The sequence below is a fragment of the Antechinus flavipes genome, chromosome 5, assembly GCF_016432865.1.
Source record: "Antechinus flavipes isolate AdamAnt ecotype Samford, QLD, Australia chromosome 5, AdamAnt_v2, whole genome shotgun sequence".
Lineage (NCBI taxonomy): Eukaryota > Metazoa > Chordata > Mammalia > Dasyuromorphia > Dasyuridae > Antechinus > Antechinus flavipes.
Window position 1 is genome coordinate 177,989,283 of NC_067402.1, and position 25,895 is coordinate 178,015,177.

Below are 25,895 nucleotides of genomic sequence, written 5' to 3' on the forward strand. Positions count from 1 at the left end.
ACTGTGTTAATTTCCAAGAAAAATGGAAATGAAAGCACAATAGAAAGTGATGGATTTGGAAGTCATGTTCTCAGAAATAAACTCTGTATAGATGATGTCCTTTTTGAAATATTTAAGCATAAACAACCATAATACAAACATGGTCTCATTCAACCATAATACAATTGGGTTTTTTCCTCTCATCCAAAAACAGTGATACCTAAGAGTTTAAATTAATTACTTTTTAAATTACCCATACTTATTTTGTTTGAATAGTGATATCCAAAGGCATGCATTTTTTTTGGTTGTCTATTCTTTGATACTATCTTCTATAAATTACCGTGCTTCTTTCTGTTACTAGAAGTCCTATTTTCTTATGACAAGAATTTATTATATAAATACAAATTTAACTCTTGGATTAGAGGCTCAGACTTGACACAAAAAGTCCAGATACAATTTCAGAACCTCTCACTATCCTTGTACATTGCTTCAATCTAAGGAGATGGTGAATATTAGTATCTAACAGTCCCTATTAGTGACTACCAGCATCCCCCATATACATTCATGCTTATAAGGTTTCAGAAAAACTTTACACAGGGCAAAGAATGAAATCTGACCAGAGACTCCCTTCCAGTGGGGTTATGAGATCGTGGATTTAGAGCTGGAAGAGTCTTAAAGGCATCTGTTCAAATCTGAATTTTTAAAATTTGAGGAAATTTTAATGTCACTTAACTGAAGCTGCCCTCTCTAAAATTTCAAATGAATTGCTAAATATGATGTTCATTTTTTCAGTCTTAAGCATTTTCAATTTTTATGTTTGTTTTTGATACTAGTACCCACTTTTCTTGCTTAGTTTTCATGATACTTTTCTGTCTTAGTGTGCCTCCTTTTTTATGACCCCTTTCTGAGTCTTCTCTAGTTGATCATTCTTATTTCACTTTCCTTCCATAACCTCATTCAATTTCATGGATTTAATCTCTATGCCAATGACTCTCTAGATCTATTTATTTAGCCCTAGTATTTCTTCTGAGCTTCAATGAACACATTACCAATTGCCTAGTATTTTTAGATTTAACACTGAATTCATTGTCTTTCCCCCTAACCTTTCCCTTTTCTCAAACTTCTTTCAAGTCTTTCAGGTTCATAATTTCTAGCATTTCTTATGTTCTATGCTCTTCGCTACACATATTGAATTAATTGCTGTATCTTCCTTTTTCTACTTTCACAACATCTCTTATCTGTCCTCTTCACACAGCTATCATTATAGCTCAGGCCTTCATCAAGTCTCACCTGTATTATCACATTAGCCTTGGTCTCCCTCCCTCAAGTTTTTCACCACTCCAATTCATCCATGTACTGCCAAATTAATTTCCCTTAAGCATGGGTCTAATAGTCATCTTATTCTCTCATTCAAATAATTGCAGTGCCTTCCAATTTGCTTTCAAGCTAGGATACAAAGCCCTACACAAGTTTCCTCTATTTTTCCAGTCCCCCTGAATGCTTCTTCATATCTTGCACTCCACAGTCTAGACAGATTGGTTTTCACCATTTTCTTTACACATTATACTCCATCTTCTATCTCTTTGTCATTGCACTGTTTGCTTTCCATGTTTAAGATACATCTCTTTTTTACCTCTCTGCCTCACAGGTCCCCCTCTCCTTTCAAGATATAACTCAAGTACAATATAATGTATGAAATATCTTAACCCCTCCCAAATTGTTAATGCTTTTTCTCCCAAATCACCAAGTTCAGTGTCCTTTCCACTATATCATTACATCTATAGCAGAAGTAGACTGATATCATTTACCTCTTTTGATTATTTTCTATTTCTTTTGTGTAGGATTTCCTTTATAAATATTTGCAGATTATCCACTCATTAGATTGTAAGTTCTTTAAGAGCAGGGGGCTTTCTTTTTCCTCTTTTTGTATACCCAGAACTTAGAACACGGAAAGGCATATGGTAGATACTTAATAATATTGTTTGATTGTTTAACTATGTTGCATATATATTTGTATTTATTAATTTTATATCTACTTTTGACCTACCTTCTCTCTCCCTCCATTAAAACATAAGCTCATAGAAGTTGGTATTGATGCATTCTTTATACTTTTATTCTCATTGCCTAGCACAGCATCTGACACATGGTAGGTACTTTGATAAATACTTTTTGATTAGTTGACTGATTGAAACAGAGATCCAAAGAAGTTAGGCGACATACCTAAAGCTTTTGTTAGGAAGTGGTCAAGGTGACTATAAATCTAATTTTTTGGTTTCTTATCCTTTATTCTTCTCATTGTATCATATTAATGGTATCAGATATTGTACAGTATCGCCTTGGAGAGGGTCCCAACAAGAGAGGTGTCTACCTTGCTCTTTCATGAGGAACTCTGTAGCTGCTTGCTCTTTCACTAGCAATTCCTCTCTATTGCTGCTTCTGTAATGGACCATAGATGTTTCTTCCCATAGTCATTTTGTTTGTTCCAGTAGGCATCATGATCCCTTGTACTATTATTCTTGTCCTTTGTTATACTCTTTTGCTTCCTTCTATTTGGCTGTTCCCTGACCTCAATAGATCAATGGTCAAAGAAATATGAACAAATAGTTCTTAAAAGGATTATTATTAAAATTATATGAGACAACACCCTAAAGTACTAATAGTACTAGAAATGCAAATAAAAGCAACCTTGGAAATTTCAGCTCACACTAAGAAAATGGGCAAAGATAACTAAATAGTCAGTTTGGTGAAGTACTAAAAAGAACACATTACTGCATTATTGGCAGTATATACTATGAATTAGTATAATCATTACAGAAATCAATTTGATACTATGCAAACAAAAGTAACTAAAATATTCATATCTGTTAACCCAGAAATTTTGCTACTAAGCATAAAACCCAAAGAAGTCTTTTCTAGTATCATTTTTTTTTGCATTAGCAAAGAATGAGGTACCCATTTTTTTGGGAAAAGGCAAAGAGATTGTGATCTTTAAATGTGATGGAATAGTATTGTATTATAAGAAACAACAAATATGATGAATATAGAGAAGCATAGGAAGACTTTAATAAATTGATGCAGAGTAAAATAAGCAGTATCTTGAAAAAATATACTTGGTGAAGATAACAATGCAAGTGGAAAGAATAACCACAACACAATCAAAAACTGGTATATCAAAAATTATAAAGAATAAGAATAACAAAGAATATGCATATATATGTGTATGTATGAATAGATTTTATAGAGAGAGAGACATGCTTTTAAAAAAATTATTTCATTTTGATTTTTTTTGTCTTTTTTTCTCTTTTCTTTTAAAAATTTATAGCAGCTCTCTGGAAGGAAAGAAGGGGAAAGATATATGGGGAAATTTAAACAATGTTAAAACAAAAGATTTTAGTATAAAGTTATTTTTAAACATTAAAAAAGAGAACATGTCTTAGAAATAAGAAAAAGAACAGGCCCAAGAGGCAAGTGCCTGTATTTTTTTTCAAGAAGAAAGGCAAGAAGAGTTAGATATAGTGATGATTGAAAATCTTTGAAAAAAATAAAATTAATATTTTTAAAACAAACAGAAAATGACTTGTTACTGATATGGGAGTAGTTACCAAATCAGCTGACTCTGCAGTTAGAGTAAAAATCTAAATTAATATCAAACTAAAATAAAAAATAAGATGAAATCATGACCAAGAATTAAGGAAGTTTCTGCTTGACTCAGTCAGAAATGGAAAATTGTAAAAATTTAGACATCAACACAAACTATCACCATTTCCCTAGAGAATTTAAGTAATATAAATCAACTGTCACAATTAGGAGACTTTTTAAAAGGGTCTAGAAAAATATCTTAGTGAGCATTATTCTCCTTGACAAGTGTTGTCAAGGGCAACACCAGTTTAGAACATAAACTTGGTTTTTAAAGTCTTATGAAGAAGTGTGTAGAAGATTATAACTAGTATCACCTCATAAAATGGAGAAAAGCAGTGGATAGAAAAAAACAAGTTTACACAAAGCTTTATAAGAGGCTCAATTTAGCCAGATTGTACTTAGGGCATTTAAGGACAAAACAAAAGAAAAAAAAGGAAGAAAATCCTTAAGCATTTTATAACTGTTTTTCATCAATAACAATGTATCCACCATATATAAACTCTACAGTTTTCAATCTCCCAACAAAGACAATATCAATGAACCTAAAGAAAAGGAAAATGGAAAGTACTTTTGGGTCACATCAGGCTAACATAGGAGAAGTCTGTGTTGGAAATGACATGATTTTGAAGACAATGAGGAATGAATTCTCAAGAAATTTGAAAAAATAGAACATATCAAATGCTTAAATAATTTTTTATTGTGGATGAAATTAAGTGAGAGAATATCTATGGCCAATAATTCCTATTCATATCTCTAGAAAATTTTTATGAAAATTACATGTTGAACATTTATTACATACATCCATATAAACACACATATAAATATAAATATATATATTTTATTTCTCCCTGCCCTTAGTTATATGTTAAAACATTTGTGTTTTTTTTAAGTTTTGATTTTCAAATTTTATCCTTCCCAACTTTTCCTAATCAGATATGGGGTATATCAATACAATCATATAAACTTTTCCATATTAGTCATTTTGTGCAAGAAAATTTGAATAAAAAAAAGAAAGAAAGTGAAAATTAGTATGCTTCAGTCTTTATTCAAACAGTATCAGTTTTTTCTCTGGATGCCCCAATAGTATACTTCATGATGAGTATTTATTAACCTTCTATCTAGCTGTGAGGAAGCTAGATGGCGCAATGGATAGAGCACTGGCCTTTGAGCCAGAAGGACCTGAGTCAAATTCACACTTAACACTATGTGACCTTGGGCAAATCACTTAATCTCAATTGCCTTACAAATTTTTTTTAAAAGAGTTTCTATTATGAGCCTGGTACTGTACAAGTACTAAGGATATAAGTAAGAAAAAAAGGCAGTTTCTGCCCTCAATGAACTTAGAATCTAATAGGGGAAAAGTACCAAGACATGAAACCAAGTAAAACAAAAGAACTGATTGCCATTTTGAACCCTCTATAAAAAGAGGTAACTGGAGGAAATTGTAAATTCTGCATTTTAGAGAAGAAACAGCAACTAATGAAATCTGAATAGCAAGCAAGTCTCCATGATGATAAGTAGTAAGTACATTCTTGATGGGGCATGATGAAGTTGGTGATGAATTTCCTTGTTGAAGTTTAATAAAAGGAAAATAAACTTTCAAAAATTATTCTGTCAAGAGGAACAGGTTTTTATTTAAAAGTTTGAAATTATTGAGTGTAAAAAAATTTACCATATTAATTATTATTAACTATAAAAAGGCATTTCTTTTGTTACAGTAAAATATTTCCTTAAGTATTCTTCTCCAGTAAAGAATCTACTACATATACCCAAATCTCATAGAAGATTACTCAAAAAAAGTAGCAACAGAGAAACTTTTGAAGTAATACATAAACAAGGAGACATGTGCTGACTAAAGGTATTTGCTATTATCTTAGGGGATACTTACGAGAGATTCTAAATAGAAAAGGATTCTCTATGCTTGATGAGCGTCTCTGGTTGTTAATTGTATCAAGCTCTGGAACACTGGAGATTCTTCTAAATGAGATCTATACTAATTTAAGAGAGTTTAGCTGAGTTATCCAAGAAGGGAAAAAAAATTTAAGAAAAATATATGTTGTCTATATTATACTACAAATTTGGATGGGCAGCTCATTCACTATGACAGAACCACCAAATTTCAAAATTTGAAGAGAGCTCAGTAACAACTTTGTTCAACCATAGACAAAAAGAATCCCCACCACAGCAACTTGTCATCCAACCTTTGCATAGACTTCTGTTGTATGAAAGTCCCCTACATCCCGAGGTTAACATTTCAGTTTGGGTTAGCTACATTTTAAGTAAGTTTTACCAGATGTTCAGAATATTTTTACCTTTGTTCCACTTATACAAAATATTGGGTCAGGCAGCACAAGTCAAATACCTCTTCTTCATGACAGATTTTAAGTACTGGAAGTCAGCTTCCATGTTCTTCCCAACTCTTCTTTTCTCTCTAATACACAACTCCAAACCTTTCAACCAAAACTCTTATGACATAGACTAGAAACTCTTTGCAATTCTGGCCTCTTTTATCTGTATATTCATGAGATTATTGATGTCCTTCCTAAACTCTAGTATATGTTATTGATCCTAGTACTACAGGTAGAGTATGGCAGTGCACAATGAATTTATCATTCCTTATTCCTAGAAATTATGTTTTTTGATACAATCCAAGATCATATTAACTATTTTTTCTGACTGTTGCAGCTCACTTTTGATCCATATTGAGCTAATATTTTATTAAAATTTCTAGATTTCCTCCAGACAGACTGCTATCTAACCATGCTTTTCCTATCTTATAAAGTCAGTTTTTAAAACTCAAATGTAAGATATTTATTCCTATTAATTTTTATCTTTGACCTATTGTTTAATCTGCCAAGATCCCTTTAGAGCTGGCTTCATTTTGTGTTTCAGCTGCCTTTCCTAGCCTTTTGTCACCTATAACTCTGAGAAGCTTACCACCTGTGATTTTTATCTAAAGTAGGTTATAAAAATTATAAAAAGCATAGAACCAAGCAGAGATCTCCAAGACACTCCACTGGTGACTTCCTTCCAAAGTGACATTGGCTTATTAATCATTACTTTTGAGTCCTACCATTCAACCTCTTCTGAAGTTATCTCAATATTTTATCATCTAGCTCACATCTCTCCCATATTTTACGCAAGCACAGATGATGTTTAATCAATTGTTGGGTTGAAATATAAATAAACAATCTATGACATTGCCCTCATCTACCATCTTCCTCTCTTAAATTTACTTAGTAGCATTCTGATTTGACTCTAGAATAGCAAATTTTTTAAAGCACTTTATTTTCTTGAAGTGGCAATTTTTTTTTTGTAGAAACTACTATACTCCTGAAACAGCTTCTTACCTCTTACTTTCTTAAATACCTCTTCCTTCTACTTCAATGAATATTCCCTTCCAAAAAAAAATACATACATACACATCTATATGTATTGTATGTGTGTTTTAACATTGGTTCACTCATTCACTGAAGTCATCTAGACATCATTTGCTCCTGAAAACAAATTTAACATTCTAAGTCTATAGTTCCCTATCTCTCCAACTTTTTCTTTAAACAAGGTTGTTTATAATAATTTAACAGTATAGTTTTCTTCATTGTTTTTCTATGTTGTTTTCATCATTCTTATATTGTTTACCTGTTATCATTTAGTATAATTTGCATCACTTCATACATGACTTATTTATATCTCTCTTTCCTCAATTATTTCATATGACATAGTAATATTCCATTTTATTAATATATTACGATTTATTTAACTATCATCCAATCAATGAATACCATTTTGTTTTTGGTTCTTTGTCATCACCAAAAGTGTTGCTCTGAATATTTTGGTATATCTAGAATCTTTCTGTTTTTAATATCATTGGAATATATCATTCACTATATCAATATTTTAGGATCTTTTTTCACTTATTCCTAAATGATATTTTCAAAATTGTTGGAGTAATTCATAGTTTATCCAATAGTGTATTAGTACATCTATCTTCTGTAGTCCCTTTAGCTTTGACTATTGTTTTCATTTGTCATCTTTGCCCATTAAAACTTAAAGCATGAAACCTCCAAATTGCTTACATTTTATTACTTTTTATTATTGACATCTTGGAGCAATCTTTCTTATGCCTTTTGATAATTTATAATTTCTCAGTTTACTGTTAAAAATAAAGCATCCTCAGAGTTAAAAAGAAATTCTTCTGTTTATTCATTTGTTTTGATTACTTGTCTGCTGGGGGAATGAATGTTTACAGCATTTTACAGTCATATATTTGTATTAATTCCCTGTATATGATATCATAACCTATATATAGATGTCATATCCTTATCAGAAACATCTGAAAAAAAGATTTTCCAGTCAACAATTTTCTTTGTCACACCAAATGTATTGCTTTTGTTCATGTAAAAATTTTATAATTTCTTTTCATAAAATTTTATCCTTGTTTGGTTAAGGACCATCACCAAGATCCACAGTTGTGAAAGGTATTTCTCCATTCATTGTCCTCCATTTAAAAAAAAAGCTGTCCTTTTTATATTTTGATTGTGTACCCATTTGACACTTGTAATTTGTTTTCTAAGATGCTAGTCTAAATCTGTTACTTTGACAAACTTCTCTCTAGTTTTTCCAGCAGATCTTGCTCTTCTTAAATAGATTTGTTTTTTATTTTTACTTAGGTATTCTGTTCCACTGATTTGCTTTTCTATTTTAAAATAATAATAAATAATTTTAGTGACTACTTCTTCCATAATATATTTTAGGATCTGGAAGAGCTATTCCATCTTTATTTTTATTTCCCCCCACTTTCTATAGAATTATAGGAATATAGATTTAAAGTTCAGATGCTCTCTTATTCCTGATATTTTGTAACTCTTTCCTGGTCCTCTTCCTGTCTTGCTACCCCTCAGTATCCTTTGCTGGATACTGTGTCCCCTTTACTGTCTCTGTCTCTCTTTCTGCCTGTCTGTCTCTGTTGTTCTGTCTCTTTCTCTCTTCTCTATCTGTCTCTCCATCCTCTGATGTCCTTTTAAATTATTTGTTAGATTCAATTATATCTACACAAATGACTCAAAACTATACATCCACTCTTTTTCTCTCCCCTGATTGCTAGGATTTTTATCTGGATGTTTCATCATTATCTCAAACACATCCAAATTGGAACTTCTTATTTTTCCCATTAAATTCCAATATCTCTTCTAAACTTTTCATATTTCTTGATTTATACATAGAAAGTACTTAATAAGTGTTTACTAAATGAATGAATTGGGAGAATGTTCAAAGATGGGAGATGTCACAATTCAAAAAGTAGTTAGCATCACAGAGGAACAAAATGAACAGAACTGAAAGTTTGATTTTGGACCTAATCTTCAGATTTCAAGTATTTTTAAAATTATTCTTTCTTTTATATTCTATTAATAAAAGACTTTTGACTGAATTCCTTATGCAATTTAGCCCATCCTTTTGAACACATAGTATATTCTTTAATTTTTTTTCAAATTTTTGATGTTATTTTCTTCAGAGTATGAATACTTATTAGCTGCTTATGTGGAATGGGTGAAATGAATAAGGTAACTGACCAAAAGAAAATTTCAATGCCAATTTCAGATGACTTTAGTGTAAAGTAAATATAGAAGAAGGTAATTAGCTAACAAATTCTCTCCCTATTTTTAAAAGCAAAAAATTATCTTTCTCCTTTCTTGAGGAAATCATATTTATCTATTAAGAATATTTAAAGACTCCTGAAATTTATTTATTTTATACTGTTTGGAATAATTAATTATTTCTTTTCAGGAAACGAATTAAAATAGACACAATAAAATGTGATCAAACAGTTAATTTAACAGTTACTTTGTCATAGAAATCAATTGTGAAAAAAGTGATGGAGACATAATTTTTATTGACAATGAAAGCCAACAATGTAGGGAACCTGTTCCATTGGCTCTAGGGTATCATCCCCTCCAACCATACAGACCTTAACCAATTAATGATTTAGCTGATAAAGTAGTAGTAAGCATCAAAGATGAGATTTGACAGTTTCTGATTCCACGCCTCACCATTATGCCAAATATGATCAGTAGTGACATAAAATTTCACAGTAACAAAACTAGTTTATCCCAAAATATTTACTTTGAATCAGTTGCTTCTACTGTAGTGATAGAAAGTTAATGGTTAATCAAGGAAACTAAAAATGATTTTTTTTCTTTCATTTAGTCTGTATGATAATTCTGATGGACTATTGCAAAAATTTCTAATTTGGACTATAATTTGTCAGATGGCTTTGGTCTATAGTGTAATTACAATGAAAATAATAAATGTAAGGACTTCTTAGTAGCATTAATGAAGTCCCAGTGCCCACGATTTTGAACATGTATGACAATGATAAAGTTTACAACATTTCCAGCTGCAAGTAAATCCAAGAAAAAGTTATGAAGAAATCAGAAATTTGTCTTTCCTATTCTTTATTGTCATCTCTGTTTCTTCTCAGGTTAGATGTTCCTGGGTTTTTATATTTTTCCCCTCTTTCTAAGTCTGCTCTCAAGAAAAACTCTTGATGTCACATATCTGTAAATTAGTATGAGCTTAATACATTAACTGTCAACGGTATTGGTATTTTAACTTGTTTGTAGTTGAGAAATGAAAAGCTTCTCTCTGTCTTACCCCATTGTGATTCAGTGAATTTCAAACCATCTACAGACTGGCAGAGGAAAATGATGTTGTTGTTGTACTAGCTACATCTCTGTTATAATCGACATTGTAGGACAAAATCTTATTAATAATTATTTTTGTGGTTTTTGAATGAGTTAGTTCTAAATAGATTTATTCTTTTATAGATGACCTTAATTACCTGTGGTATTATTTTAAATCTATATTAGCTTACTAATAGCTAACATGATCCCTTAGAAAGCATACTTCTGACAACTATCAATGAGTTGGTATATATTCAGAAAATAGTTATACGAGCACAGTTCAAATAAAAATACTTAGCCTAAAACCATGTTATATGTTCATCTTTCAAGTGGAAATTAGTTTTGGAATATCTTGTTATTGGAATATTGTGTTTTTCTTTTTTTAGCAGTGATTAGATAGTTCTATCTAGAATGTTAGAAATGGAAAAGACTTCAACACCAATCAAGAAAATATTACCAAGAAACATAAAATAGCTTATCTGGTTGATTTGTAACAATGCTAGAGGTAGATACATCCATAACCATGTGAACCTAGTCACAATGAGTATTTGTTATGAAAATGAATAGTATTGTTTACTAAATATGAGTTTAGCTTCTGTTGTTTAGCTGATATCACAAAAACTTAACATTTATGTCTTTTATTATTATTATCACTTTTAAGCTCCATTTCTCTTTGAAATAAAAATAAAATTATATTAGGAATTTAAGTATTTACTATACCTAATATTTAATTCTCCCCTTACATAAAATGTGTGCACTTTCATTAAACCCATTTCTTGAATAATGAACATTTTTTACCATACTTGCAGTGTAAATGAATCAGAGCCTTCTTTTGAAGCAATCAGAAGGTATTATTTCTGTTTTAACTGTATTTAATAAAAATAACTTCTCAAACTTTCCTTGAAACTTAACCTTTTACTCCTTAGTCATTTTGTTGTTTCTCTTCATATAACAAATCATTCATGAGAATGTGTTAGCCAAATTTAAGGGCAGTGGTTCTCAACCTGATTAGGCACAATTATCAATTTACAGAAATAATCTTAACCAGAGAGTTTGCTCACATCAAGTTGCAGACATCTTGATCTTAATTAAAGCTCATTCTCTTTTTTTTAAACCAAATTGGGTTTGGATTCTGTTCACATAAAATTGCAAGTGGGTATGGGAGCTACATTATTAATAATGTAGCATTGGAGTCTTCCATTAAGATAAGAAAGAAGACCAGAAACAGCATGCTAAAAACCTAAAAAATCAGAATGGGTTCTTGTGCTCAAGGTTGGTCACCACTGTATGAGTATGAATATATCCATCTAAGAAGCAATACTTGCATATATTACATTCTCACATCTTTTAAACTTGTGAAATTGATATTATAGAAAAATAGTGTTTCTAACTAATATTCCATATACTACAAATATTCTTTCTTTCATAACCTCAAGTTGCACTTACTGATTCCAAACTAACAATGAAAATTTGACTTTAAACTGAACTAGCCCACAAATTCCATCTTCTTCTTTAGTCTAAATTCAGGAACAGTTTCTTAATTACTGAATATCTGATGTATAGACATCTGGTATAATTTCCAACACTTAAAAAGATAACTTTGTAACCATGCTGGTGTGTACACTCTTTCAATATGTAATTAAAATGCATTTTACTTGAATATAATTTTTCTCTAAATATTCTTTACAATAATGATTTTTTAGTTTAATATAATATATAAGCATTCAAAACATATTTTTAAAATATGACTTAAGTCACAAAACATATTTATCTATTATGGTGCTATTATTGCTGCCCTTTTTAAAAGAGTCATCTACAGAAAAAAAATCAATGTATAGAGATAGGATTTAAATAGAATTTTAAAGGTATGTAGCTATTGAAGATAATTCATGGCTATTCTATTTGATGACTTTGGGATTGCATATATATTTATTTACATTATCCATGAAAAAAAATTATATTTTAAATTTTACTTTTCTATAATTTGGACATTTAAAGTTAAAATTTTTACATTTAAATGTAATTTTTATGTGTATAAATTTTCTACACAAAAACGTGCACCTTCTGTTCCAATGTGATCATATGTTTAGTCCTTTTAGGTTAGATATTAACAACACAACTAATTAACAAGATTGGTGAGTTTTGAAAATGTCCCCTTTAGATCCCTTTTAATTTATTTTTTAATAACTTTTGACTTTCAGCTACAAATGAAAAAAAAAGTATCTTTTTTGCATCACCCTGTTGTCATTTTATTTACTTTTTTTCCCCTCCAATTTTGCAGCAGGAACAGATATTCTGTAGCCTATGCAGCTCAGAAGCCCTGGCTATTGAATGCTACAGTAGAAGAAAATATTACCTTTGGGAGTCCTTTCAATAAGCAGAGGTGATTATGAATTCAGCATCAATACTAATCAAAATACAAACAACTAAATATTTTTAATTAATGTGACTAATGGTTTTCAAATGGTTGATCCAATAGTTTCTACATTTCCCTGATTTCCCCTTGCTATGCTTGTTTACATGATATATCATCAGGATAAATGGAGTCTCCTCATAAAAAATAGGATTCAATAGAAAGTCTAAGATTATCTTTCACTATTTGAGCTCTTTTCTTCACATATATATTTAAGCAATTTTCTATGTTTCACTTTCTGTGTATATAGATCTTTAAAAATGTGAAACTTTCACTAATATTTATAAATAACTTATATTGTCCAGTGTTATCTTTACCCAAGATTAGTGGTACTGCAGCTTATAACTACCAAGATTCCAAAATTAATTACTAAGCTTTGAACCCAGAACTAAAATTCATCCTTTTTTCTGCAGGTACAAAGCTGTCACTGATGCCTGTTCTCTTCAACCAGATATTGATTTGTTACCATTTGGAGACCAAACTGAAATTGGAGAAAGGGTAAGTTAAAAGTTATCTCATCCTTGTTAATCTATAATTTATTTTTAAAAACAATATAAAGAAAAGCCTTTGACTTTTTTCATTAATTTTCCATAAAGTATAATAAGAGCTGATAACCTAAGTAGTATTCTATAACAATGGGAAACCAAGTGTTCCTATAAGTTCATTTCTCTCTACTTGCTTTGATTCACTAATCCTAGAAACAGGACTACAAGTGGCCTCTAATGCTGTATATTACAGGAATTTGGAAATAATGATCTCAAAACTTGCAATACCTCAATCACCATGAATATTTAAGAAAATTGCCTGAGACCTCATCTCTTATATAATACCTCCCCCACCCCCCAAAAATTCTGTTTCAGAAAGGCTTTCTTATGGAACCATTGAAATGATTTTAAAAGTCTGAATAAGAGTGCTCAGGATGAATCAAAGCAAGTAGAGAGAAATGAACTTATAGGGACAGTTGGTTTCCCATTGTTATAGAATTCTATAAATTCTATAGATGCTATAAATATAAATTTATATTTATATATTTATATAGCTATAAAAAATGCTATAAATATACTGGGATAGAGGGACTAAGAAGTGTCCTTGGTAGGAATACCAGCCAAAAGTTTTCAGGTAAGATTAAGTATTCCTTAAATATCTCCAGAATAATTGCATCCATTCCTTCTAGTCAATGGGTTAAATATAGATTGCTTATAACAGAACCTCACAAACATAATTTGGCGGAAACTGATGTTCAATGTTTGATTCAATCCAAAAAGTGTCTATTAGATGATTATTATTTTCTTAATATTGTACCAGTATCACGTCCTCATGTTGACCAAAATGTTTTTATTCGGTATTTTGTTAGCTATGCATTGTTTTGTGCATCAAGATTGGTGCTTATAACTTTTTCCTCTGCAATCCCCTAATGTTTCTTCCCTGACAGAATGTCTTTTTATCATTTTGTAAAAATTGCCTCAGATTTACCTCTGATATTCAAGCAAAACCCTAAATATCTCTCCAGCTTGAAATCTAAGCTATTTGACTACCAGAAGAACATGTTGCTAAGCAGAAAATCTTTCCTGAGATACTAACATAACATAAATCTAAAGTAAAGAATCAATTAGTAGTTTCAGAAAAAAATGTAATAATAAAAATATATAATACTCATTATTATTTATTACATTTCTTTTTATAAATAATATCATTCATTGATTCATTATTATTCACTTGTCACATATCAAAAGTTCTATTCAGTAGTAAATATAAAACTTACCGTGACATAATTAAATTTTGGTCAGGAGAGTTATCATATGAATGTACCATTAACATAAGAGGTAGCTAAGTGGTGCAGTGGATAGAACTGTGGGTCTACAGTCAGTAAGACCTAAATTCAAATCTGATTTCAGTTACTTAGAAACTGTGTGACCCTGACCAAGTGACTAAGCTTTTATCCTTCAATTTACTCAATTGTAAAATGAGGAAAATAACAGCATCTCTGTTGCAAGATTGTTGTGAGGATTAAATTAAATAATATTTGTAAATTGCTTAGCACAACCCCTGGCATGTAGGTGATACCATTTAAATGCTTATTCCCCACCTCCCTTCCTTCTCTTTAGAAGTGACTTAAACTTATAGTATTAGAAATTGTTAAAGTTCTGATATTAAGAAGGATGATTTTGTTTAAAAATAGTTTTGATTTTTATAGCTTGTTGTACACAAATCATTTTGTTTGCTCAAATGACTGATATTTATGATCTATTATATTTATTAGGGGATTAATTTAAGTGGAGGTCAAAGACAAAGAATCTGTGTAGCTCGAGCTCTCTATCAAAACACCAACATTGTCTTCTTGGTAAGAATATTTCTTTTGGTTTTATATTTAATTTTTTTCATCATAAAGAAGTAAATATTTAGAGACTAAGAGGAGTCTTCATTTATCCAAGAAAACATGGATTAAATTTATAGATTTATAGAACACAGAGTTAGATCAGGCAGAGGGGATGGAGAAAGATAACAGATAGCCATAGTGCTGAATACGGCCACACTACATTATAGGATGAGTGCTGAATGACTAAGTTTTTCCTCCCAGAGAACTAAGTATTTAAAGGAATTACAAGTAGTTTGTTGAACTATAGTAATACACGTGGAAAAGTTTCAGTGCTATAATTTCAATTCATCAAATATTTTCAAAACATTGATTTATGTGGATCTTCCTGATTCTAGGCCCAGCATTCTACACCTTCAACCCCTCAGGGCCACCCATTTGTCCCTGCGCTTTATTAGAAATGCTGACAATTAGAAAATTGTCATTTTTAGGATTTCATGTTAGGATTCTAATGCTACAAATGGTCTCGGTTGTTTTCTTTGCTGATTATCTGGGGTCTTTGATGTAAACCATCATATCATTTGCAAATAGATTTTGTTTCTTTTCTGTTAATGTGATTGCCTTTAACTTTTTAAATTTGTCATACTTGTTATTGTTGGCATTTTTAAAGCCATGTCACTTAAAAAAGATAAGGATATCTTGTTTTGATCTTACACTTGTTGGGAAAGCTAGTAAAATTTTTCCATTGCAAATAATGATAACTTTTGACTTTAGACACATTTAAAAAATCATATTAAAATTGCTTATTTTAGAAAAACTGAGAATATCTTTAATTTCAATAAGCAAGGGCAGTACTTTAAAAATTTGTGGATATTTCCAAAAAGCAATATTTTGCAAAATTTTAAACCAAGATAATGTAATTATTTGGAATGAGGGAAGGGTTTTTCATTATTGTCTTTTGTGTCTGGGTCTAAACACAAGTTTTAGGAACAAGAAAAAGGAGCTATACTTGGGGCAGCTAGGTGGTGCATTTGTTAGAGCACTAGTCCTGAAATCAGGAGGAACTAAGTTCACATCTGACCTCAGACACTTAACATTTCCTAGCTGTGTGACCCTGGGCAAGTCAATTAACCCCAATTGCCTCAGCAAAAAAAAAGTAGGTATACTTAACTAAGTTAATATAAAAGGGTACTAAGTTGGAATATACTGATAGAGTATTTAAAGTAGGTTTGTGGAATAAAGCAATTAAAATTTTGTGCCAATACAGTTCAAACATTTTAAAATTGACCTTCTATGCCTACCTTTCTTTTCTAGTAGCATGCGTATGTACATGTGTTTATTTGTTTGTGTGTGATGTAGCCTAAATTAATATATTTTGTCAGACACTGCTTTTGCATTATGTGATTTTGGTTGCTTTAGGCTAAAAGATTGCTTAGTCTAATTGTTTTCCTGATGTTAAGCTATCTTTGTATTCCTAGTATAATTTCAATTTTGTATAATAAATAATTGATTGGATATTTTCCTATAGTCTTTGTGCTAAGATTTTATTGAACATTTTCCCACCAATTTTAGAAGCATAGTTGTCTTACAGAAAGAATTTGATAAAATATTTATTTTCCCTAATTATTAAAATGATTTTTTCAATAAATATTGGTGCTTCTTAAATGTTTCACTGAATTAATTTTTAAGTCTATCTGGATGTACAAAAATGATCTTTGGGAAGGTAGATTTTCAATGGCTTGTTCAATCTTGCCTTCTGAGACTAGTCAGAAAACACATATTAAACTTATTTTGCGCAAGGCATTGCACTAGGCAGGCTAAAAGAGGAATATGGTATGAACATAAATATAAAATAAAGGTCAAAGAATATAAATATAAATAATGCAAAAATCATGGCAGGGAAAAAATTTAGATAGTGTTCTGGGGAAATTTTTTGAGGAAGAGCTAACTTTCAACTTGAAGACTTAGGATAGCTTTGAGAAGAATAGGACTATGAATATAGAGCTAGAAGGAACTTCAAAGACTTTCTAGTTAAGCACCTCATTTTATAGATGAGGTAACAATGTTCCAGGGAACTTAAATGATTCCATGGAAAGTAACATGAATAGTAAAGTGTTAAGTGACAAAAACAGGATTTAAACCCAAATCTTCTGACCCAAGATCCAGCATGTGGAGTTACTGTCTGAGCTGTAACTTGAAGAAAGAGATAGAGATTTCAATAGTTGAAGATGAGGGGAAAGTATTTAAAAACTAAGACTTTTTTTTCAAAGAAATGAGCAGATCATTTATTCCAATGGCCATAAAAGTAGCATAAGCAGGTGCTGTGGAGTGCTTAGAGCTTGGTTAGATATCAAAGATGTCAAAGTCTTTCCATGCATCCTGGGTTTTTGTCTTGCCATTGGATTTTGATGGCTATGGAAGAAAGAGTAAGACTGATAAGTTTGTACAGCTCAGACTTACTTATATCTAACAAACATGCAAGTCAAGAAATCATTCTGTTAGGTCACTGGTTTTCTCTGAAAATAAAGGACAAGCAGCAACTAAAGTATTCAGAGACAACAGAACAAAAGTTGCTTAATAGGTTGTAGTCCTGAGTGTTTGAATTTTACTTAAAGTACATATAGGAAAATAATATGCCACAAAGCTATGAAATTGGTAGGTTTTTTCCTGCTTTGTGTCAAACTTTAAAGTTTGTATTTTATCCTGTAAGAAATTAGAAAGCTCCTGAAATTTTTGAGAAGAGTTGTGAAAGGTTTTAATGACCTGAATATTACAATTATTCCAGTGACAAAATGAAGGATGGACTAGAGAATGGTGAGATTACTGGCTAGGAAAATTGTAAGAAAGACATTACAATAACTTGTGCAGGAAGTGATAAGGACCTATATTAGGGTGGGAGCAGTATAAATGAAACAAGGGGACAAATGTGAGAGATATTATAAGAATATAATTAACAAGATTTGGTAACTGATTGGATGTGGGTTGTGAAGAAAAGTAGAAAATCTAAAGTTATATTTCCAACCCAAGTGATTAGAATAATGGTAGTGCTTTCAACAGAACAGAGAATTGCAATGAATCAGATAAAAATCGTTCGTCCTCCCCTACTGCTGAGCCAATTCCAGTTTGTCAACACTCCTTTTAAAATCCTCCTCTCCAAACTATTGCATATATATTATGGTAAGTGCAGATTTCTGTATTTTAGATGACCTGTTAATTTTATTTATATTAATTCAGCCTAAATTTGCGATTTCTTTTGATAGTTACATTAGTGTTGTAAATAACTAAAATTTTACATAGTTTTCACATTAACTATTCCAAGACAGCTTTCTCCCATCCTGTATTTCAGTAGTCTAGTTCTTGAAGCCAATTGCAGGAATTCTGATTTATTATTGTCAAATCAAATCTGATTTGTTTTGGCCCAGTTTTATGTGATAATTTTAAACACGGAGAGTGTCATCAGTTTTACTGACTTTATTTCTCAGTTTTCTGTCATTAGAATAGCTACTTAACATGACCTTTTTGTGTCACTGACTAAATTCATTGGTTTAAAACATCAGACATAAGTTTATCAGGAATACCATTATGGCCCATGTTGTAGCAGAGCCAATAACAAAACTTAGGAACATATATCAACTTAAATTGTTATAGAATCACTAATAAGAATTCTTAGTCATGTGATCAACAAATGTACCAATAGTTCATATTTTTTGACAAAAATGTGGGAGACTTTGTCAAATGCTTTGAAAGGTCTATGATATACAAAAATCAATCAAACATGGGAAGGAAGTATTTTCACCTGATTTGTTCTTAGCCAACCCATAGTGGTTCTTAGTGACTTCTGTAATTTGTAAATGCTTATAAATCAAGCTATTTTAATATTTATTTGTAGTGTTGTCTTTATCTGATACTGTGAATGACAAGCTGAGGTAGTCACTCTCTTTGAGGGTTTCTTTCTTGTCTATCAAAACCATATCCAGAGTCCAATTTTCCATTATATTTTTTGACAAATGAAGTTATCAATAAATTAAATCCAATATGTATTTGATGTTTTACTTTTTTGTAGCACTACCCCCATCTTCTACCATATGACTATTTTAGTTTGCCTTGTGAAAGTTTTATGTTCTTTATTAAGAAATATTCTTATTTACTCTACATGGCTAGGTAGTCTAGGTAACCAAAAATACCCTGGTTATGTATCTTTTTTAAAAAACACCCTACATGTATATTCTTTATTATAATTCAATTGAAAACAGTTCAGATTTATTCATAACAAGAATTAATTGGTTAAACAATAGAAATCCTTTTTAATATGTTTCCTTCCCTAAGATTTCATGATTCTTCTTGCTGACAGCCTTGCCATAGTCTCAAGCAGTCAGTAGATAGACATTTATTAAATATTTTTAAGCTATATGTTATCAAATTAAATATAATATATGTTATGTATTATTCTAAGTATTGGGAACTCAAAGAAACATAGAAGATAGTTCTTGCTTTCAAGAATCTCACAGTCTGCTGGAGAGAAAATAAGCAAAATATGTTCAGGATATGGGCTTGCCTCCTTTCTCATGGGTCTGCTTGTGTCCCTTATTTTTGCTGCACTTAATGCACCCCCTATTCTTTTCATCCATTACCTCCACAACTCCCAGGAAGGCCTCTATCTACAGTTGTCTTGTAGTATCATAGATATGTTAGTAATCTTCCTCCCACTCTCACAATCATGCAAACAAGATGGAAGTAGATAAACTTTGCCCCCAGACTCAGTATTTGGGACCAAATAGGACCAAAGAATAGTCTCAAGGTCATGAGCCTAAACAGAAAATGTAGCTATGGCTTTGGAACTTCTGGAAAAAATATATGATCTTTCCCTGAAGGGCAGCCAAGTGGATAGTGGATAGAGCAAAAAGACCTGGAGCCTGGAGGACCTGAATTCAAATTACACTTCAGATGCTTACTAGCTATGTGATCCTGGACCCTGAATCTGTTTCCTCATCTGTCAAATGAATAAGAGAAGGAAATAGAAAAACTACTCAAGTATCTCTTTTAAGAAAACCCCAAATGGGTTCACAAAGAGTTGGACATGACTGAAAAGTGGATAAATAACAAGAAAACTCCTTCAGAGATAAAAATACACTCTTTTCCACATTTTAATTCATCTTATTAACTCAAGGTAACATTATGCAATGGAAGGAACCTGAACTCTACAATAATATCTAGCTTTGAATCTTATTTCTGCCATTTAATATTTGTATTAAAGATGTCACTTACCCTTCAATGGACTTTGGGTTTCTTAAGTGTAAAATGAGAGGGCTAGATGATGATGGTTTTAAGAACTCTTATAACTACAAATCTTTAAATTTCCATAAACTCTAATTGCAACATGATAGTAAATAATATTGTAATGTATCAAATTTCATTCCTATTAAAATGTAATCAGTAACCAAGACAAAAGGCCCAATGAAATAGATGTTCCCTTTGTTTTGCCATAAAATCTTTGCTTGCTATGCAAATTACTACCACCTGAATTTGCCAAAAGGGAAAGGAGAGTACAGAACTAGAGTGAGAATCAGGAATATGCTGGTTTACAACTGGCTCTCTAAAAAATGTATAATTATCATTTTCTCCTTCATTTTCTTAAGTCTAGACAATCACCAAAACAATAAATCTAGCCCTGATTTGCCAATTTTCAAGGCATAAATGCTCGTGCTAAAAATTTAGCAACTGATTCTTATGAGCCAGGATCAGCCAGTTCCAGCACGCTGGAAGGAATCTCAGAGGTCATTTATTCCATAAAATCAGTCTACTCTCATTTTATAAATGAGGAAACAAATGTCCATGAAGATGAAATGACTTACCCACAGTATTTGAGCCAAGATTCTGAATTTAGTCCACCAAGCTATTACCATTACACCTTTATAGACAATCCAGAGAAAACTAGATTATGAAAACTCAGCTGAAATCCATTTTACATTGCTTATTTACACGCTCAGAATTTACCAGAAAATGGGGAGTACTCTGGGAATTCTTTAGTCTCTATTACAAAAGGAAATATTTTCTTCTGCTCTACTGGAGCCAGAAATAAGTCCTAAAGACATCTGGATTATAACCATAGTGGCTTCCTGAATTACCCCAAACTAGCATTTTCCTAGAGACTCAGTCTGAATAAATGCAGCTGCCTTGAAGTCTGACTAAATGGACCACTGAAATATATCCTCAGTAGTGAGAATATTCTATAATATGAATTGTTTTCACTTCATCTAAATCTTAAAATATGTATTTTTAGACTTTTTATGTTTTCATAATAATAATAATTAGTGTTTCACATTATTATCAATGAATAATTCTAATATGTCATAGTAACTTTAGTGTAACTTAACATTTTATATGTTGGTGATATTTCCATTGATGAAATTATAAATAACCAGAATTTTTCTGCTTTGAATATTATACTTTTTTCCCCCTAGAAACAGCTTGCTTCCATGCCATATTTATCTATTAGGGATTTAGCTTTTAAATGAAGCTGAGATATATTCTGAGGTCAGTATGGTATCAAGACACAGATGCAATGAACTAAGCCAGTTAAGGTAATAGGATGTTAAATGTATGGAAAACCTGAACTTTGTAATTTCTCTCAGTTTTGCAAGAATGACCTTGAATAAATGATTGGCATCTCAGAAGGAGTGGAATAAAGCCTTCTCAGTAAGGCAGTGGGTCAAATAGCATATATTTAGCTTTTTCCTATATCAGTGCTTTTTTAAGCATTGGAGATGCAAAGGAAAGTAAAAAAATCATAATTCCTCTCCATAGAGAGCTCACATTTTTTCATTTAAAATACAAATAACTATATAGATATACAATAGGCACATATAACAAATATATGTCCTCATATATGTGCGTGTATATAAATAATTGTAGTAATCTCAAAGGGAGTGTGAGATCTCTCACAGAAAATAAAAATTAGGGAGTATATTAGTAGAAGTATATAGAGAAAGTGTTGGAGACAGCCAATAAAAAAGTATAGAATGAAAAGATCAAATGTCAAGAGAAGAAAGATAGACTAATGTTGCTAGATCATAGAGTAGGGGAAGGGAATAAAATACAAAAGGTAAGAAATGGTTTGCAAAGGATTGAGAAAGCCAAACAGGATATTATTTTTCATTCTGTAGATCATATGGAGCCATATAAGTTTATATTACTTATTACTTGTTATAAGTCAGACCATACCAGGTGAAACAAACATTTGGATGAAAGTGTTAGCTGGTGTTTCACATAAACCTAAAACATGCATTTTTGTTTTTACTCTGTACCTAGAAGAGAATACCTTTACTTGAAAAGTCTTTAACCAGTATTTGTATACATAGTTTGAGCTGTTCATCACCTCTGCTTTGACTATATTCTCCTTCCTTCCCAAACTTGAACCTTTATTGAATCTGGTTCAGTGTACCCTATCTTCTAACTTTGAATTCCTTAACTCTTATCATATCTTTGCTTATGCCTTGCCAACTCCCATTCCTGAATTATTCCCACCTTCCAAATTCTGTGATCCTATTTATGTGCTGATGAACATCAACATCATAGGATACCATATAACAATATCGACTAGAATTACCATTTTTATCTAATGAGCCATTTCCCCTGAGCTTATTCTTCCCCTTTCTGAACCTCACAATACTTTGATTTAATTTATGACTATTTTATCCCAGACTTTTTTTGAAGAGATTGATCTTTCTCACTAGGTTACTGCTTTATACGTAACCTTGATTCCTTTGCCATCTGACTTAAAATCTCATTACTCCTAAATCACTGCTCCTAAGTCACCAAAAATCTTTTAATTGCCAAATTTAATGGTCTTTTCTTTACCCTCATTCTCCTTGACCTTTGCTATATTTTACACTGTTCACTTCTTCCCTTTTAATGCTCTTTTCTCTCTGAGTTCTTGTGATACATTTCTTGAATTCTTCTTATCTATATAAATGCTCTTTAATAATTTCTTAGATTATCATTCATATACCTATTACTATCAATGTGGTTGTGCCCTAAAATTCTGCCTTGGGCCTGTTCCTCTTTGTTCTTGATTTTCTCTTACAGTAACCTCATCAATCTTCATACACATATATACCTATCTCTCTCTCTCTCTCTCTCTCTCTCTCTCTCTCTCTCTATATATATATATATATATATATATATATATATATATATATATACACACACACACACACACACACACACACACACTTTGTCTTCTACATTTTCAATTCATCATGTCCAAAACAAAACTCATTATTTGTCCTTTCATAGTCCTTTTCCTCTACTAAATTTACCATTTTCTATCAATTGCCACCTTAGTTCATAGCCTCATCACTTATTTCCTGTATCATTACAGTGGATTCCTAATTAGATTTCTTGCCTTGTTTCTTTCCATTCCAGTTCATTTCCCACACAGTTGTCAAAGTGATTACATAAGAATAAATTTGACCATGTTGCTTTGTTATTTTATGAAGTTTAAAAGCTCCCCTCTCACCCGTAGGATCAAATATAAGCTCCTGATTTTAAAGTTCCTCATGGTTTGGCCCCAACCTAACTTTCTGGCTTGACTATAACTACTTCCCTTCCACAATCCATGGTCCAATCAAACTGTTTTTGTTTGTTTTTTTTTCTTTTTCCTGATTCACAAAATCCCTCTCGTACCTCTGCACTAGCTATCTTTCATGCTTGGAATATGCTTCTTCATTTTTCCTACCTCTCTGAATTTCTCACTTTCCTTAAGACTTAGTTCAAATCTTCTACAAGATGCCTGCCCTAATCTCCTCCACATCTGCTACTAGTATCTTAAAAAAATTACTTAAAACAACACAAATAAGAAAAACAAAATAGAAAAAGGAAAACAAAGGGGAAAAAATTGTCATGTGCCCAGCAGAATTTAGGGAGAATTCAAAATATACAACAATAAATTTCCATTTCAAAAAAGCCTATATAATAATAGAAGACGTTATATTCATGACTGTTCATTTCCTTCATTATAGGTTTTTTTTTTTTGGTTATCTGCTGTGTACTTTTTACTTTATTCTTTTCCCCTTTATCATCCCTCCCAATTCTCCCAAGCAAGCTAATTAAGTTTATGTGTCATCCCTATCCTTAAAAAAATCCCTCAATAGCTTTTACCATCCCCAATAGCTCTCATTCTATGTTGTTCCTTCCATTTTCATCCAAACAAGGATTCTTTGTAGTTGGTTTGTGGAAGATGGTTTATAGCTTAGAGACATTCTAATGACAGCAGCTAGGAGGCACAATGGATGAAGTGCTAGATCTAGAGCCAGAAAGACCTAAGTTCAGATGTGGCCACACATACTCTCTGGGCAAGTCACTTAATGCAGTTTCTCTCAGTTTCTTCATTTATAAAATGACCTGGAGAAGGAAGTGGCAAACTGCTCCAGAATCTTTGCCAAGAAAACCTCAAATAGTGTCATGAAGAGCTGGACATTAAGGAAATAACTGAACAACAAAGAGACATGGAAATCAATTAAGAGTTTGTTGTAAGAGGGAAGGGAGGAGGAAAAAGGAATAAGCACTAAGCACTTTATAAATATTATCTCATTTGATCCTGACAACAATACCTTGAGATTGGTTATCGTGTTCAATAGTCCAGTTTTTAACTAACTAGGAACTAATTTATTTGTTACATAAGACAAAAGAAGGGGACAGAACAAAAAGTCAAATTTTAAAACTGACAAAGCTTGCTTTGATATAGGTTTTGAGAGAAAAGGAAAAAAATAAATATGATCCTCAGATTTGACTCTCAGTGAGTTGAAGGATTGTGATGAGGGCTGTTTTGACTTTAAAAGAATTATTGTCTTGCAAAGAGATACATTTTGGGAAAATGTGAATATAATTCAGATAGGATGAGTTTGAAATATCTATATCTACCTATATCCAGTTGGAGATAATCAATAAGCAGATGATAATATGGGATTGTAGTTCAAGTAAGAGAGCAAGGCTAGACATGTGGATTGAATAATAACCTGCACACAATTGATAATTGAACTCCTGGGAACTTATAAGGTCACTGAGAGAAGAGGAACAGAGAAAGACAGATTCAGAGGTTTTGAGTAATTTTTTAGTGGGCCACAGAAGAATGATGGTCCAGGAAAGGAGACAAACATGGAGTAATCAGGCAAGCAATAGAAAAGAGAGGGAAGTGTCACAAAATTCATGAAGTCAGGGAAGAGTGATCAGGCAGTGGAACTGGTCAGGAGTGTCAAAAGAATTACAGAAGGCAAGCAGTATAATAACGGAGGGAAGAAAACTCATTGAACTTAATATTTAAGGGAACACTTTTTTTTATTGTAATCAGCATTTTATTTTATTTTTTTAAATAACTTTTTATTGACATAACCTATGCCAGGATAATTTTTTACAACATTATCTCTTGTACACATTTCTATTACGATTTTTTTCCTCTCTCCTATCAATCCCCTCCCCCAGATGGCAAGCAGTCCTATACATATTAAATAGGTTACATTATATCCTAGATACAATATATGTGTGCAGAACTGAACAGTTCTCTTGTTGCACAGGGAGAATTGGATTCAGAAGATATAAATAACCCGGGAAGAAAAACAAAAATGAGAGCAGTTTACATTCATTTTCCAGTGTTCTTTCTTTGGGTGTAGCTGCTTCTGTCCATCCTTGTTCATTGAAACTGAGTTAGGTCTCTTTGTAGAAGGAATCCACTTCCATCAGAATACATCCTCATACAGTATCATTGTTGAAGTATATAATGATCTCCTGGTTCTGCTCATTTAAGTTAGCATCAGTTCATGTAAGTCTCTCCAAGCCTTTCGGTATTCATCCTGCTGGTCATTTCTTACAGAAC

General features: G+C 31.6%; 1 protein-coding gene across 5 annotated transcripts in view; it reads left to right on the forward strand.

Moving 5' to 3' along the window:
* Positions 1-25,895, forward strand: part of ABCC9 (ATP binding cassette subfamily C member 9) — a 189,930-nt gene that overhangs the window by 97,315 nt on the left and 66,720 nt on the right. For 4 of the 5 annotated variants that reach the window (XM_051962654.1, XM_051962651.1, XM_051962652.1 and 1 more), the window contains exons 18-21: positions 11,108-11,146; positions 12,580-12,681; positions 13,125-13,209; positions 14,972-15,052. In XM_051962654.1, the coding sequence (XP_051818614.1) occupies positions 11,108-11,146; positions 12,580-12,681; positions 13,125-13,209; positions 14,972-15,052 (307 nt within the window). The remainder of the gene's footprint in view (positions 1-11,107; positions 11,147-12,579; positions 12,682-13,124; positions 13,210-14,971; positions 15,053-25,895) is intronic. The other variant, XM_051962653.1, reaches the window with a different exon arrangement.